The sequence below is a fragment of the Berghia stephanieae genome, chromosome 3, assembly GCF_034508935.2.
Source record: "Berghia stephanieae isolate SIO BIC M18660-M18661 chromosome 3, UCSD_Bste_1.3, whole genome shotgun sequence".
NCBI lineage: Eukaryota > Metazoa > Mollusca > Gastropoda > Nudibranchia > Aeolidiidae > Berghia > Berghia stephanieae.
In genome coordinates, this window is record NC_088362.1 from 26,804,781 (window position 1) to 26,817,672 (window position 12,892).

Sequence of the window (12,892 nt, forward strand, 5' to 3'; positions counted from 1 at the left end):
CTTTTCAGATAACATTATATTTCTCACACCAATGACATCTACCAAGTAGGATTCAATAGTCTGATGTCACTTCCGCCCATCAAAGAGCAGCTTGGTTCTAAACAAAGAAAATCTGTACTTTTTATTCTCCATGCTGGCTAGAACTTTTTCACATATCATGTGATAGAATTTATAAAAGTCAAAACATGATCAGGTTTATAATGCATTTCTCCTCTGGATACACTTTTATGCTCGTCGGAGAAGTATTTCATAAGGGCGTCCGCCATTGTACCGATAGTTTAGAACCCGTTACTAAGTTACGATGTGTCATTACTAGGGAAGTGAAGTCACAAGTGTGGAAGCCTATTATTTCCCTTTCCTATTATCTTAATCATAATTGTGCGGCCATATGATCTTATGGCATTTCACTTGCCTTCCGATAGGAAGGTCCAGGGTTCGAGACCCTATCTGAGCGGTGCATAGTTGAGTCCTTGACTCCTCTCATCGTACTCAGGTGTAAAATGAGTATCTGCCGGAAATAAAATGTAATATCGTCTAACAAGCGTCATATCTCGTCCTACAGGTTAAGTGTTACTGTTTGCTAGGAGCCCCTTATAAAGCGCTTTGAGCACGTTTGTGGATATTGTGTTATGTTTTTAGAAAATGAGAGTTTTTATAAAGCGCAATATCCGCTCGAAGTCTCAAAGCGCTTTACAATGGGGTCCCAGGCCAACAGCAACATTTAACATGTAGGACGAGACATGACGCCTGTTAGGCGATATTCCATTTTTTTAAAAAAGGAACAACGCTGTTAACGACATGTTAATCATTTTACACCTGAGCACGGTGAGAGGATGTGAGTGGAGAGCCTTTTCTAAGGGCTCAACAATGCGCCGAGCAAGACTCGAACCCAGGACCTTTCGATCCGAAAGCGAGTGTCATACCACTGGGCCGCACGAAGCTCAAGTTTAAGTTTTAAGAGCAGACTCTTAAACTTAAACTTGAGGGTTGCTTAACGGTGCAATATGCTGAGCCTTTTAAATAGTTGGTAAAGGTTACATTCATCATCATCATCATCATCATCATCATCATCATCATCATCATCATCATCATCATCATCATCATCATCATCATCATCATCATTGCCTTTTTCACCCTGGGTCAGGGTATAGGCCACAGACAAACAGTTTCCATCCTTCTCTATCCTGAGCTAACTTTTTTTAAAAAATCTCATTCCAGGTCTTACCACTTCTCTATATATCAGCTTCTTTAATTCTTCTCCATGTTCCTCGTGGCCTACCCCTTGATCTTCTGCCTCGAGGGTTCCCTGCTTGTTTGGCGAAGACGTCATCGGGTCAGCAGAGTCCTTTCGGCTTTGTCTGTTGTCCTTCATAAATTCTGTAATTCAAGAAACTCTTCGGTCGCCCAAGCTAAAAAAAGGATTTGGTTACATTGAACGGACCCAAACTTTTCGAACATTAAACATCTCCTTACCACGTACACCAAAATCGTCACATTTATTACGACACAATATACATATTTCTTATTCAGATTTTTTTTGTACATCACAAACGTTGAAGAATTAATTATCTTTGCTCAATTAATAAGACCATAAAGTTGTTTTGTAGAGAGCTTGTTTGAGTTTTAAAAAATCAAGTATTTTTCTTGCTGGGTAAGTCTGCCATTTTGGGAAAATACTGAAATTGATCGGTAAGGAGAGAGTTAAGGAGTCGCTCGATTGTGGTCAGTCAATCCAATGAAACCTTTACCTATTTTTAAAAAATGCTCTTTATGATAAGAAAAAAAATAACGATAAGTATTGAAAGATGCTTACTATTATTATTATTATTATTATTATTATTTATTATTATTATTATTATTATTATTATTATATTATTATTATTATATATTATTATATTATTATTATTATTATTATTATTATTATCTTCTTCTTCTTCTTCTTATTATTATTATTATCATTATTATTATTATTATTATTATTATTATTATTATTATATTATTATTATTATTATTATTATTATTATTATTATTATTATTATTATTATTATTATTATTATTATTATTATATTATTATTATTATTATTATTATTTGCCCTATACCACATGTTATGTTATTATTATTATTATTATTATTATTATTATTATTATTATTATTATTATTATTATTATTATTATTATTATTATTATTATTATTATTATTATCATCTTATCATGAAGAAAACGTTGCTGCTTGAAGCTCGAAAGAAAAAAAAATTAACGATAAGTTTTGAATTGTAAGATTCAATATATTAAACAAAGACAGATACTGTGGACGTTTTGGGTTTCCCCTTATCAGCAAAACACGATGAATGAAACACTAAGGACGAATTATGAGAGATGTGTGTATGGCGTTGTTAAGTTTAATAACTACGCCATTCCCACATATCTCATTCGTCCTTACAATTCAATACTTATCGTTATTTTTTTCCTTCGAGCTTCAAGCAGCAACGTTTTCTTTATGATAAGATAATATTATGGTAATAATAATAATAATAATAATAATAATAATAATAATAATAATAATAATAATAATAATAATAATAATAATAATAATAATAATAATAATATTTCTATACCGCTTTTCGTTGAAACCTCAAAGCGCTTTTTTAAAAAAAAGGACATTGTTTACCCAGGTAACAATAATGTTGCAAATCCAAATCAACCAAAATATCAAAACAAAAAGAGCATATAACGGGCATCAAAAACATCATCAATACTAAAATCACATACAATACATTTAAAATCCAATTAAGTAAATAATATTTTCTGAAAAGATATGTTTTCAGGTTGTTGTTGTTTTGTTTTCTTTGAAAATGTCTATTGTGACTGACAAACTAATGTTTTAAAAAATCTCTTCCTTTCCCAGGGTCATTGTACGTAGGTGGGGGCTGCCTCGGCTTCTCATTCTTCCCCTACTTCCTGTTGTTTGGTGGACTCCTGGCCCTCACTCCAGCCTGCATCGCCTTAGTGACGTCTTTAGCCAGACAATCCCGAAATGACAATATTCACATGTGGGGCGTCGTTGCCAAGTTGTTCTTTCTGTTTTTAGTGGCTTTGGTGTTTGGTGAGTTAAATAATTGTACTTAATAATCGAGATTTTATATAGAGCAATATCCACTAAACGTGCTCAAAGCGCTTTACAAAGGGATCTCTTACCAACAGTAACACGTAACATGTATAACGAGACATGACAATTTTTTCGGACAGAGACAACGCTGTTAACGGCCAGGTACTAATTTTATACCTGAGTATGGTGAGATAATGTGAGTAAAGAGCCTTTTCCAAGGACTCAACTATGCGTCGAGCTAGGCTCGAACCCAGGACCACTAGACCACATCGCCGCACGAAGTTGGTAGGTCTGCATAAGAGAATCATTCTCATATCTTAGTTTGTTTTCTATAAGTTGAATTCATTTTGAAACTGAATAAAGAGAAACACTTTCAAAATCTTGCTTAAATTTACTTTAGGGGCAGCATGGCTCAGCGGTACGGTCTTTGCTTCGTACCCGAAAGGTACCGAGTTCGATCACCCGCCGCTGCGCTGTGTAGCCTTGAGCAAGTCACCTCGCCCTAGCTCAATTTGCGGAGCTGCACAGCGGCTGACACCTGGGTTATTCCAGTCTTCCCTTGGAATAGACCCTAGAGACAAATTTCCCCCATGGAATGAATAAAGGGAATTTTTAAATTTTTATTTATAACTTAAATTCAAAATGACCAGTCGTTGTTCTTCCATTTAGACTTCGTGCTGAACAGCTTAATGTTGACAACAAATTGAGAACTCGTTCAGAATTTCAAAAGCAAAGTACAAGAATCCTATAAGTCTATCATAAGCCCTTGTCTAGAGTATGGAATTAGTATTTGGAGTTACCCTATTTAAGCGACAGTCTGTTAACATTGAGAACGTAAAAAGACGCGCTATGAGACCTTTTGCCTGACAATCGACATCTATCTTATATAGAGAGATTAAAGTATCTAAATTTGCCTTCACTAAAATATCGTAGAATAAGAGGTGATCTTATTTATATATATAGACTCATGCATGGTTCTTACAATATAGATAATGTTTTTAAAAAAAAGTTATTCGCATGTTACCTACCTCAGGGGAGATAAGTTTATTTGTTGAAAGATGCAATTCGTCTATCAGGAAAAATAACCTAGATCAAAGAATTATGACGAATTGGAATAATCTAAAGTTTCAGACGAAAAATTCTAATTCAATCAATCTTTTTTAAAGAATGTCATTGGTAAAGAACTTACCGACATCATGTTTGATTTTGATGAATGACATGACATTGGATATGATTGCATTTTGTACATCAACTATTTGAAACTCTCGAATGTACAAGTTGGACATGCCAAATGAATGTAGAGTTAATTATACTACGAATATTGACTATGGCACTTATTTATGTATTAGATGTTTAATACTCAATATTATCAATTAACAATGAATGCTGTTTATATAATTGATAAATTGTATCTAGGTCTATGCATAAAAGTTACACAGAGCATTTACAAGTTTTTAGAACCTATACGTTCTTAAACGATACGGTAATTTATTCTCATGTCCTTGACCTTTCTCATTCCCATCGTCCACCCAGGCACCATCTATGTCTTGGTCAGTGTGACCAGAGTACCTCATCTCAATCGACTGTGTACAGACATTTGGGTTCCGGCCGTCACCCTCTGTCTGCTCGTCGCTGATTGGGTCACATTCGCCATATTCCTACGCCTATTCTGTGTCAACAGTGTCCCTCCGCAAAGCAAACCGTCTCCTTTCGACGAGGAAATGTATAGCGAGTCTCCATTTTACATGTGGAAACATCGGCGTGTCCGGAGATGATTTTGATTGATGGAGATGGGTGTAGAAAAAAAATACAATTGGGTGTCTTAAACATTCGAATTCGTGGAGATGTTTGAATATTCAGGGCAAGGATTCCATTATTCAGTCAACAGTGCGTGCTTAGGTTTTTGTGCTACAAAATTGTGACTTTTAATGTTAAGTAATTTGAGCGCAATTTGTGATTATAAAATGCGGACTATCAAAGTGTTTCAATCCTCTCAACTGGAACAATTTTGCATGGGTAATTTCTATTATATATTGGTCTTGGTATAGACAGGGGATAAATGGGACATTTGGAAGTTGAAATTCAACTCGACGTCAACGTTTAAAAAAAAACAAACAAACCAACCCAGTCCAAGCATAGACCGTCAATGATGCCTCGTTGATTCTTACCCGGACTGGGACTGTCTTCTCCAGTTCTGCCGGACTCTGGAAAAACCCATATTAAAAAAGTTGGCCAGAACACTCGTCCTTCAAATATCGATCGATTTAAATGACTTTCATCTTGGCAAAGAACTCTCAAACTGTTTTTTGGGAAGTTTTTTTTCTTGTATATTTCTTTCTTGCTTTGTCTGGTACTGTTTACTAAAGTTGAGCTTTTATGTATCGCAAAATCCACTAAAGGTGCTCAAAGCGCTTTACAGATGTTGATTTGATTGAATAATACACACTTTTTCAGTAATTTTAGCTTACAGCAGTGCCTGCTCCCTAATTTGTTCTTTTGTACTGATTCTAAGGGACCTTTGTATTAACGTTATATATTGAGCCTTAAAAACGAGCTTTTATATAGCGCAATATCCACTAAACGTGCTCAAAGCGCTTTACAGGGGATCCCTGGATAACCGCAACACTTAACATGTAGGACGGGACATGCTGTTAGGCGATATTACATTTTTTAACATCCACACAAATAGGCCAATTTCTATGTGATCAATAATTAAACTAGTCTCCACATTAACCCTTATAATTTTATCAAGTCATAAGGCATGGCTCGTTTATTAACTCTTTACAAGCGGGGGTGGGTTTGGCATTGATATCTTACAGAACAGTAACAGCGTTGCGGATAGGGGTTCAACGTTCTTGGGCTTCATTGTAAAGTTTCCTTTTCTCGTGTCGCTGGAATTTGTTGGAATAATCTGCCAGTACCAGAGCACACGAGAACGGAAAGAGATTAGAATAAGGTTGATATGCTGTTTATGAAGAAGGTGACCGTTTGTTAGACTATTCATATCTGTTTTCGTTCTCGTGGGTGGGTACTTTATGTCAAATGAAATGTAAGATATGTTATATATATATATATATATATATATATATATATATATATATATATATATATATATATATATATATATATATATATATATAATATATGAGTGTTGGTGGTTAGTTGTTGATACTGAGTGCTCGATAACATAAATCAAAGCATATAAAATAAATAAGGACACTCACATGGTATTTTGTCGGAACTATCGTTTCAGTGCTGGTCGCACCTCCTCGGCTGACGATAAATAGGAAGATATACTATGTTGCTGTTTTAGTATAAAAGATGTACCTATATGTATTTTGCTGAAAATATCAATTTATTCAATTCAATTTAAGCGCGTTTATATTATGAGAGTTTAAAGTAAAATTGAATTTCGCGTCTAAATGGTTTATATTTGGGTCAGTTCTAAGCTAGCTTCCTGATTGTCACAATTTGTTAAGATTATCATTTTGGCTGGTTGTTTGTAATAATGAGCGTTGACTGTACGTTTTTATTAAGCTACGTTTACCCTTTCGTGTAATTGATCAGGGGATATAACATTGATGTTAGCACAAGAAATAAAGTACTGATTTGATACCCGTTGTTACACGGGGAGGGTGAGACAATGAAAAAAAAAAAAGAAAGAAATATTTTATAGCAATATTATAAATTTCCATAGTTGATTTGTGTTTTACTTTCTTTTTGTTAGCAAATATTTAGCATTTAATCTGTAATCTGTAGCATGCCATTTTATTTGAAATAACAAATGTGACCCATCGCCTCAAAACGGTATTATGTCGGGGTGAACAAGATGCTGAAAGATCAATTTTAAGCTTAACTGATCAAGAAAACGAAATTTCGGTTTTCAGCACTTTAACATTCTATATTTTTTCTTCAATAATCCATGCATGGACTCAACCCAAGTCTGATGTTTTTGGTCATGGATTCCATTCTCAGCACTTTGATCATCCCGACTTAATACCGTTTTGAGGTGGCGGGTCACAAATGTGGACATGTTATTGTTTTGACGTAGAAAACTTTGTAATAACTTGTCCTTGGCTGATAATTTAATCTAGACATCCAAAGACCCGTGCATGGGAGTTTTGATTTAGAGGCTTTTGTAGATATGGAATGTTCGAATACTTTGATAAATATGTATTAAGTATTGTTACACAAAGGTCCATTTTAATACTATATTTGATATTGAATGCACACTAGTGCCGCGCTGAAGACCGGTCTGGACCGCGGTCCGACGGTCTTTTAGCTGTGAACCGAAGACCGGTCCAAGAGGGGAAGATCGGCGGCGGTCCTCACTTCTTATCACCTTTCAACTAGTGCGGGGCGGTCCTTGCAAGGACCACGGTCCTACGGTCTCGCGCCATAGCCTACTACTTCCCAGCGATTCGTTGCTTCGGTTGCCTATCTTCCACCAATCACCACCCATCCCACTTAATTAATCGCACCCACCCCCCTTTGCCATACACTAAACGACACAGACGACCATACAGGCAGACGACCACCAACCTCCACTCCGCAAACCGCCCTTTCGTGTGTGAGATGGGGGAACAGGAGGCGCACGCCTTGGACGATTCCATTATACGGGGTAAATTTCAAAATTTACTACACCATAATGATCGCAATGACAATGATCTATGGTGAAGGCATGACCCCTCTTCTCTAATGGGTTATTGTTTGAAATGTATGTGACTACAAAAGATGTGTGTTTGTGTGTGTGTGTGTGTGTGTGTGTGGTGTGTATCGAACCTAGCAAGTAGCAAATCCGATTTTTTGTTTTCTTTTGTCCATCTCTTGTCACCACTCCTTTCTATCGCAGTGTTGTCATTTAAAATAATACAATAATATTAAAATTTCGTTTGGTGTTTTTACTAATCAAATAATATGAGTTTCATTAGTTTCTTCCTTCCAAAAAACCCAGTTATAACGTCTGAATTTTAAAAAAGTCCAATAGAATATTTGGGGACCCCGATAGCTCAGTTGATAGAGCACTCTCTTTATACGCAAAGGGCCAGAGATCGATCCCGGGTGCAGTCGATTTTTTTCTGAATCCCTGTCTACTCAGCAATGAATGGGTAGCTGAGTTTGTTAGATCTGGCGAAAAGTCACCATCGACCCCTCTTATCACCTCATCCACCCCCTCTTATTATAACTTCACGTCTCTCTCTTACTCTTCAATGCTCGCTGCCCTCTAATGTGTGTGTGTGGGGGGGGGGGGGGAGGGGGGGGGGAGGAGTTGTGTGTGTGTATCAACGCCACGAACAACTCGATCAACGCCTTGGGCGATGCCATTATCTCCGTTAATGGGGATAAATTTCAAATTTTATTAAATTATCGAAGTAACAATGAAGTACGGTGAGCAAATAAAGAAGGCATCACCCCTCTTCTCTAATTAGGTTACAATTTGAAATGAGTGTGACTACTCCGTGTGTTTTACTCCTGTAGGCCACGGTTTTCATCGTGTAGCGGTCTTTAACGGTTCAAGAATGAACGATCCCACGCTCTCAAAGGTCAAACCGGTTCGAATTTCCAACAGTCTCTCAGGAATGTTCAATGTCGAAAAGGACCGGTCCTAGGACCGGTCCTTGCTGTCTTCATTTCCCAAGGACCGTAGGACCGTGGTCCTTAAGCTTGCAAAGGACCGCCCGCGCTTGATGCACACAAAACACACACACACCACACACACACACACACACACATATATATATATATATATATATATATATATATATATATATAGTCAGTCAATTGAGACTATCTGAATATTTTGGCATGACATCTTATTTTTAATTATTCCTATATTGTTCATTTTTATACAAGGATGTATTTCCTCTCTCTTTCTCTCTCTTTCTCTCTCTCTCTCTCTCTCTCTCTCTCTCTCTCTCTTTCTTTCTCTTCCTCTCTTTCTCTCTCTCCTTCTTCCTCTCTCTCTCTCTCTCTATCTCTCTCTTTCTTTCTCTTCCTCTCTTTCTCTCTCTCCTTCTTCCTCTCTCTCTCTCTCTACCTCTTCTTCTTTCTTCCTCCCTCTTCCTCTCTCTCTCCCTCTTCCCCTCTCTCTTCCTCTTCCTCTCTCTCTCTCTCTCCCTTTTCCTCTCTCTCTGTCTCTGTCTCCCTCTTCCTCTCTCTCTCTCTCTCTCTCTCTCTCTCTCTCTCTCTCTCTCTCCCTCCCTCCCCCTGTGTTTGTTTGGCATAGTATACATCAATTTCCCAGATTTCTATCTGATACCAGAGTAACTATTGCCAATTTTTCACGTCCATTCACATGCCCCCACCACGATATTGTGAGGTTATCGGTCATGTCAAAAGAAATCGACATGCCAATGTAGATTGATCCCCATTCATGGAGGGAGCGGGGCGGCTGGCTATAGGCCAGGGATCAAAGGCCTCCCCAGTCGTAATGACGTGTCGAGTTGGAACCTTATTCAATACGATGACGTGTTGCAGAGTGATTTATGGTACCTTCAAACACACTGTCACACATACAGACACACACACACACACATACACACACACACTCTCTCTCTCTCTCTCTCTTTCTCTCACACTTTCTCTCTTTCTCTCTCCCTTCCCCCTCTTTCTCTCTCTACCTTTTTCTCTCGTTCTCTCTTTTTTTCTCTCTCTCTTTCCTTCACTCCCTCCCTCTCCCCTCTCTCTCTCTTTCTTTCTCTTTCTCCCTCTCTCCCTCCCCCCCCCTATATATATATATATAATATATATATATATATATATATATATATATATATATATATATATATCTTTCTCTAACACGTTCTCTCTTTCTCTCTCTCCAGTCCCCTCTCTTTCTCTCTCTCCCTCTTTCTCTCTTTCTTTCTTTCTTTCTTTCTTTCTCTCTCTCTTTATGTAAATTTGCTCCACTGAAGAGAATTAGTATCGTTTCTGACAGTGAGAAAAACTAAAATAATATATTTCCAACTATTTATAACTTAAATTAATTTTTTCAGCATCCCGTTCGCCCGACGTGAACATGTTTTCAGGTCTGACATCCGAACCCACTTATGGGCCTAGTTTAACATTGTTGTAATGGACACTATTTGCGTCATTTTTTGAGACTTCCATTACAACAATATAAGCCCATAAGGAATTGGGTGATCAGGCCTGCAAAAAAAGTGCATGTCGCGTTCGCCCCCCCCCCCCCCCCCACAATGCTGTTTACATACGGTTGGTCACATTTTGCAATTAATCCATTAGAAGTCTTCATTCCAATTTCGAATTATCATTTTGTTGCCACGGCAACGCCAACCGGATGTCCTCCGTCAGCCATGACACGTCACCCAATTATCTGTTTCGTTGTTCCACACTGCTCATAGATATACCAACGTTCTACCATGACATAATAATAATAATAATAATAATAATAATAATAATAATAATAATAATAATAATAATAATAATAATAATAATATAATAATAATAATAATAATAATAATAATAATAATAATAATAATGTTTTATCCGCTCATATGATGTGTAGTCCAGATTAGAAACCAGGAATAACCCATATTGATTTAACCAGATGTCGTTGACTGCCGTACTGTGGAAAGAAAAGAAAATAAAACTAGTATTTAGAAAATGGTCAGAAAACTCGTCCTTCAAATTATATTGATCGATTTAAATTAGCCTCATCTTTGCAAAAACTCTCCAAAAAATTCTACAAAGTTTGAGAGTTTTTTTTTTCCTTTTTTTGTTTTTTTGTTTTGTTTTGTTTTTTTTCCACGATGAGGGTCATATAAATCGATCGATTTTTGAAGCACGAGATTTCTGGTCAAATTTTTGAGTACTTTTTTTTTGTTTTTTGTTCCAGAGTGCCTCAGTTAACTTGTAAATTGTGAGTCAGTTTGAAGTGGATGTAATGATGCTCTACATAAGATTCAAAGACTCGATGACAGAGAGCATAATATAATCTAGGGAGACGGAAGAAAAGGTCTCAACTCTCAACACCTCCATTAAAAAAATACGCGCAGAGCCTTTTACTTTCATCCCGTCTATCTGGATTTTGTGTGACGTTTTAACGATTTAACTGTTTTTGTTGTTGGCCGAAGAAGGTGTTTGAGCCCGAAACGTTAGGTATTTATTTTTGTTTTGTTTGTTTTTGTTCAATTACTTTTATAATATATTTGTTTTCCTTTTAGTCTCGAATGCTCCTTGTTCCATAATATAAACTCTAGTCTATAAACTTTTTTACCTGTCCCATATTTTACGGACGCTAAAATTGAAATGATCGAAGACTGTCGCAAACTCTGTAAATCTCCAAACCCAAATAAGATTATGTGAGGTTGGCTGAGAAAACCCGGGAAGATGCCGCAAGCTTTGATTCGAGATATGAGCCAAAATCGAAGATAAAGTCTTTCCCATAGCTACAAATTTTATTCAGAAAAAAAAAATCATAAAATGGGTTCCATAGACATAGAAGGAAAATTTAAAGTGGTAAATGATCAGAAAGATGTGGTCTACACCACTGAATATATTACTCAATTTATGAAATGTGCGCAGCTTTCCGGGTTCTCTCAGTCAGCCACACATTTGGTGACTATCAAGGTAGGCTGGACTATAAATTGTCTCCTTACCTGTTTTATCACATGTGACCCAACGTCTCAAAATTGTATTAAGTCGCGATGATTAAGATGCTGAAAACTGAATTTGTAGCCAGAAATATCAGACTTGCGTTGAGTTTATATGCTTTATTGCGGAGAATGAATATCATATTTTAGAGTGCTTAATACCAATAATTTATATTTTTGACCAGTTCAGCTTTAATTTGACTTTATAGCATCTGGTTCATCCCGACTTAATACGTTTTGAAACGTTGGGTCACATATTATCTCAACTACATATACATTTGTATTTAAACTGTTATTGTATACCTTATCAACCCTCAATATTACCCTCCATCCTTTTCATCCATATTTATTATTATACGCATCATAATAACATATCACGTACCATTTATATTCTCATCTTGACGTAGAGAAACCACGGGTTGCTGGCGTCGATGGATCGCCTTCCTGGTGTTGAAACAACCAATCGAAGTTCTCTAATCTTTATTGAAATAGTCGCCCTTTGTTTTTAGGTGTCATTAGTTTTTCTTTGATGTTTTAGCGAGATCTACATCTTTTGATCCTGGGAGGGGTTCCTGACCTCCCATAGTGGGCAGGGTGGCACTTACTGTGTCTTCTATCCCCCTATATCGGTTTTCCAAATTGCTTTCTGTCTTTGTGTTGGAATGAGATTACTAAGTTTTGCCGTGGCCCTGGTTATAGTGCTTGGCTGGAAGGGAAACAGTCAAATGCATAATCATTATTTTGGGAGATGATATTTTTCCTTGTAAATTATCTCTCTGTTATGTATTGTTATCTTTGTTAATTTGAATGTATAATGTAAACATTTGAGTGTATTCCTCTTAGTGGGGACTTGTGCTGGTGTCTGGGTGAGACTTTTAAGTGATCTCAAACTAAGTACATTAATGTTGTGCTCTTGGAATCTACATCTTTTCCCTATTTGAACCAATTCCCATTTGTCTTACTTTTTCCTCAAGTCCTTTTAATTGTAACTCTAGAATGTTTTTACTATCCAATTTTCTTCCTTTTTACTGGCGCTTATATGACCTAAATGTCTTGCAAGCGCCGTAAAACCATCAAAAACAAACAGAACAAACATCTTTTGATGACTCTATAATCTTCCTTTACACTCGAGCTTAAATGACATAAAGTGTGGGACGACTCGCAATACCTCTAA

At 36.6% G+C, this 12,892-nt stretch overlaps 1 protein-coding gene across 1 annotated transcript in view; it reads left to right on the forward strand.

Moving 5' to 3' along the window:
• The window catches only part of LOC144967450 (uncharacterized), a 21,750-nt gene extending 15,597 nt beyond the window's left edge, over window positions 1-6,153 (forward strand). Inside the window, exons 4-5 of the mRNA XM_078904723.1 lie at window positions 2,906-3,103; window positions 4,640-6,153. Of these exons, the coding sequence (XP_078760849.1) occupies window positions 2,906-3,103; window positions 4,640-4,881 (440 nt within the window). The 3' untranslated portion in view covers window positions 4,882-6,153. The remainder of the gene's footprint in view (window positions 1-2,905; window positions 3,104-4,639) is intronic.
• Window positions 6,154-12,892: the final 6,739 nt, after the last annotated feature.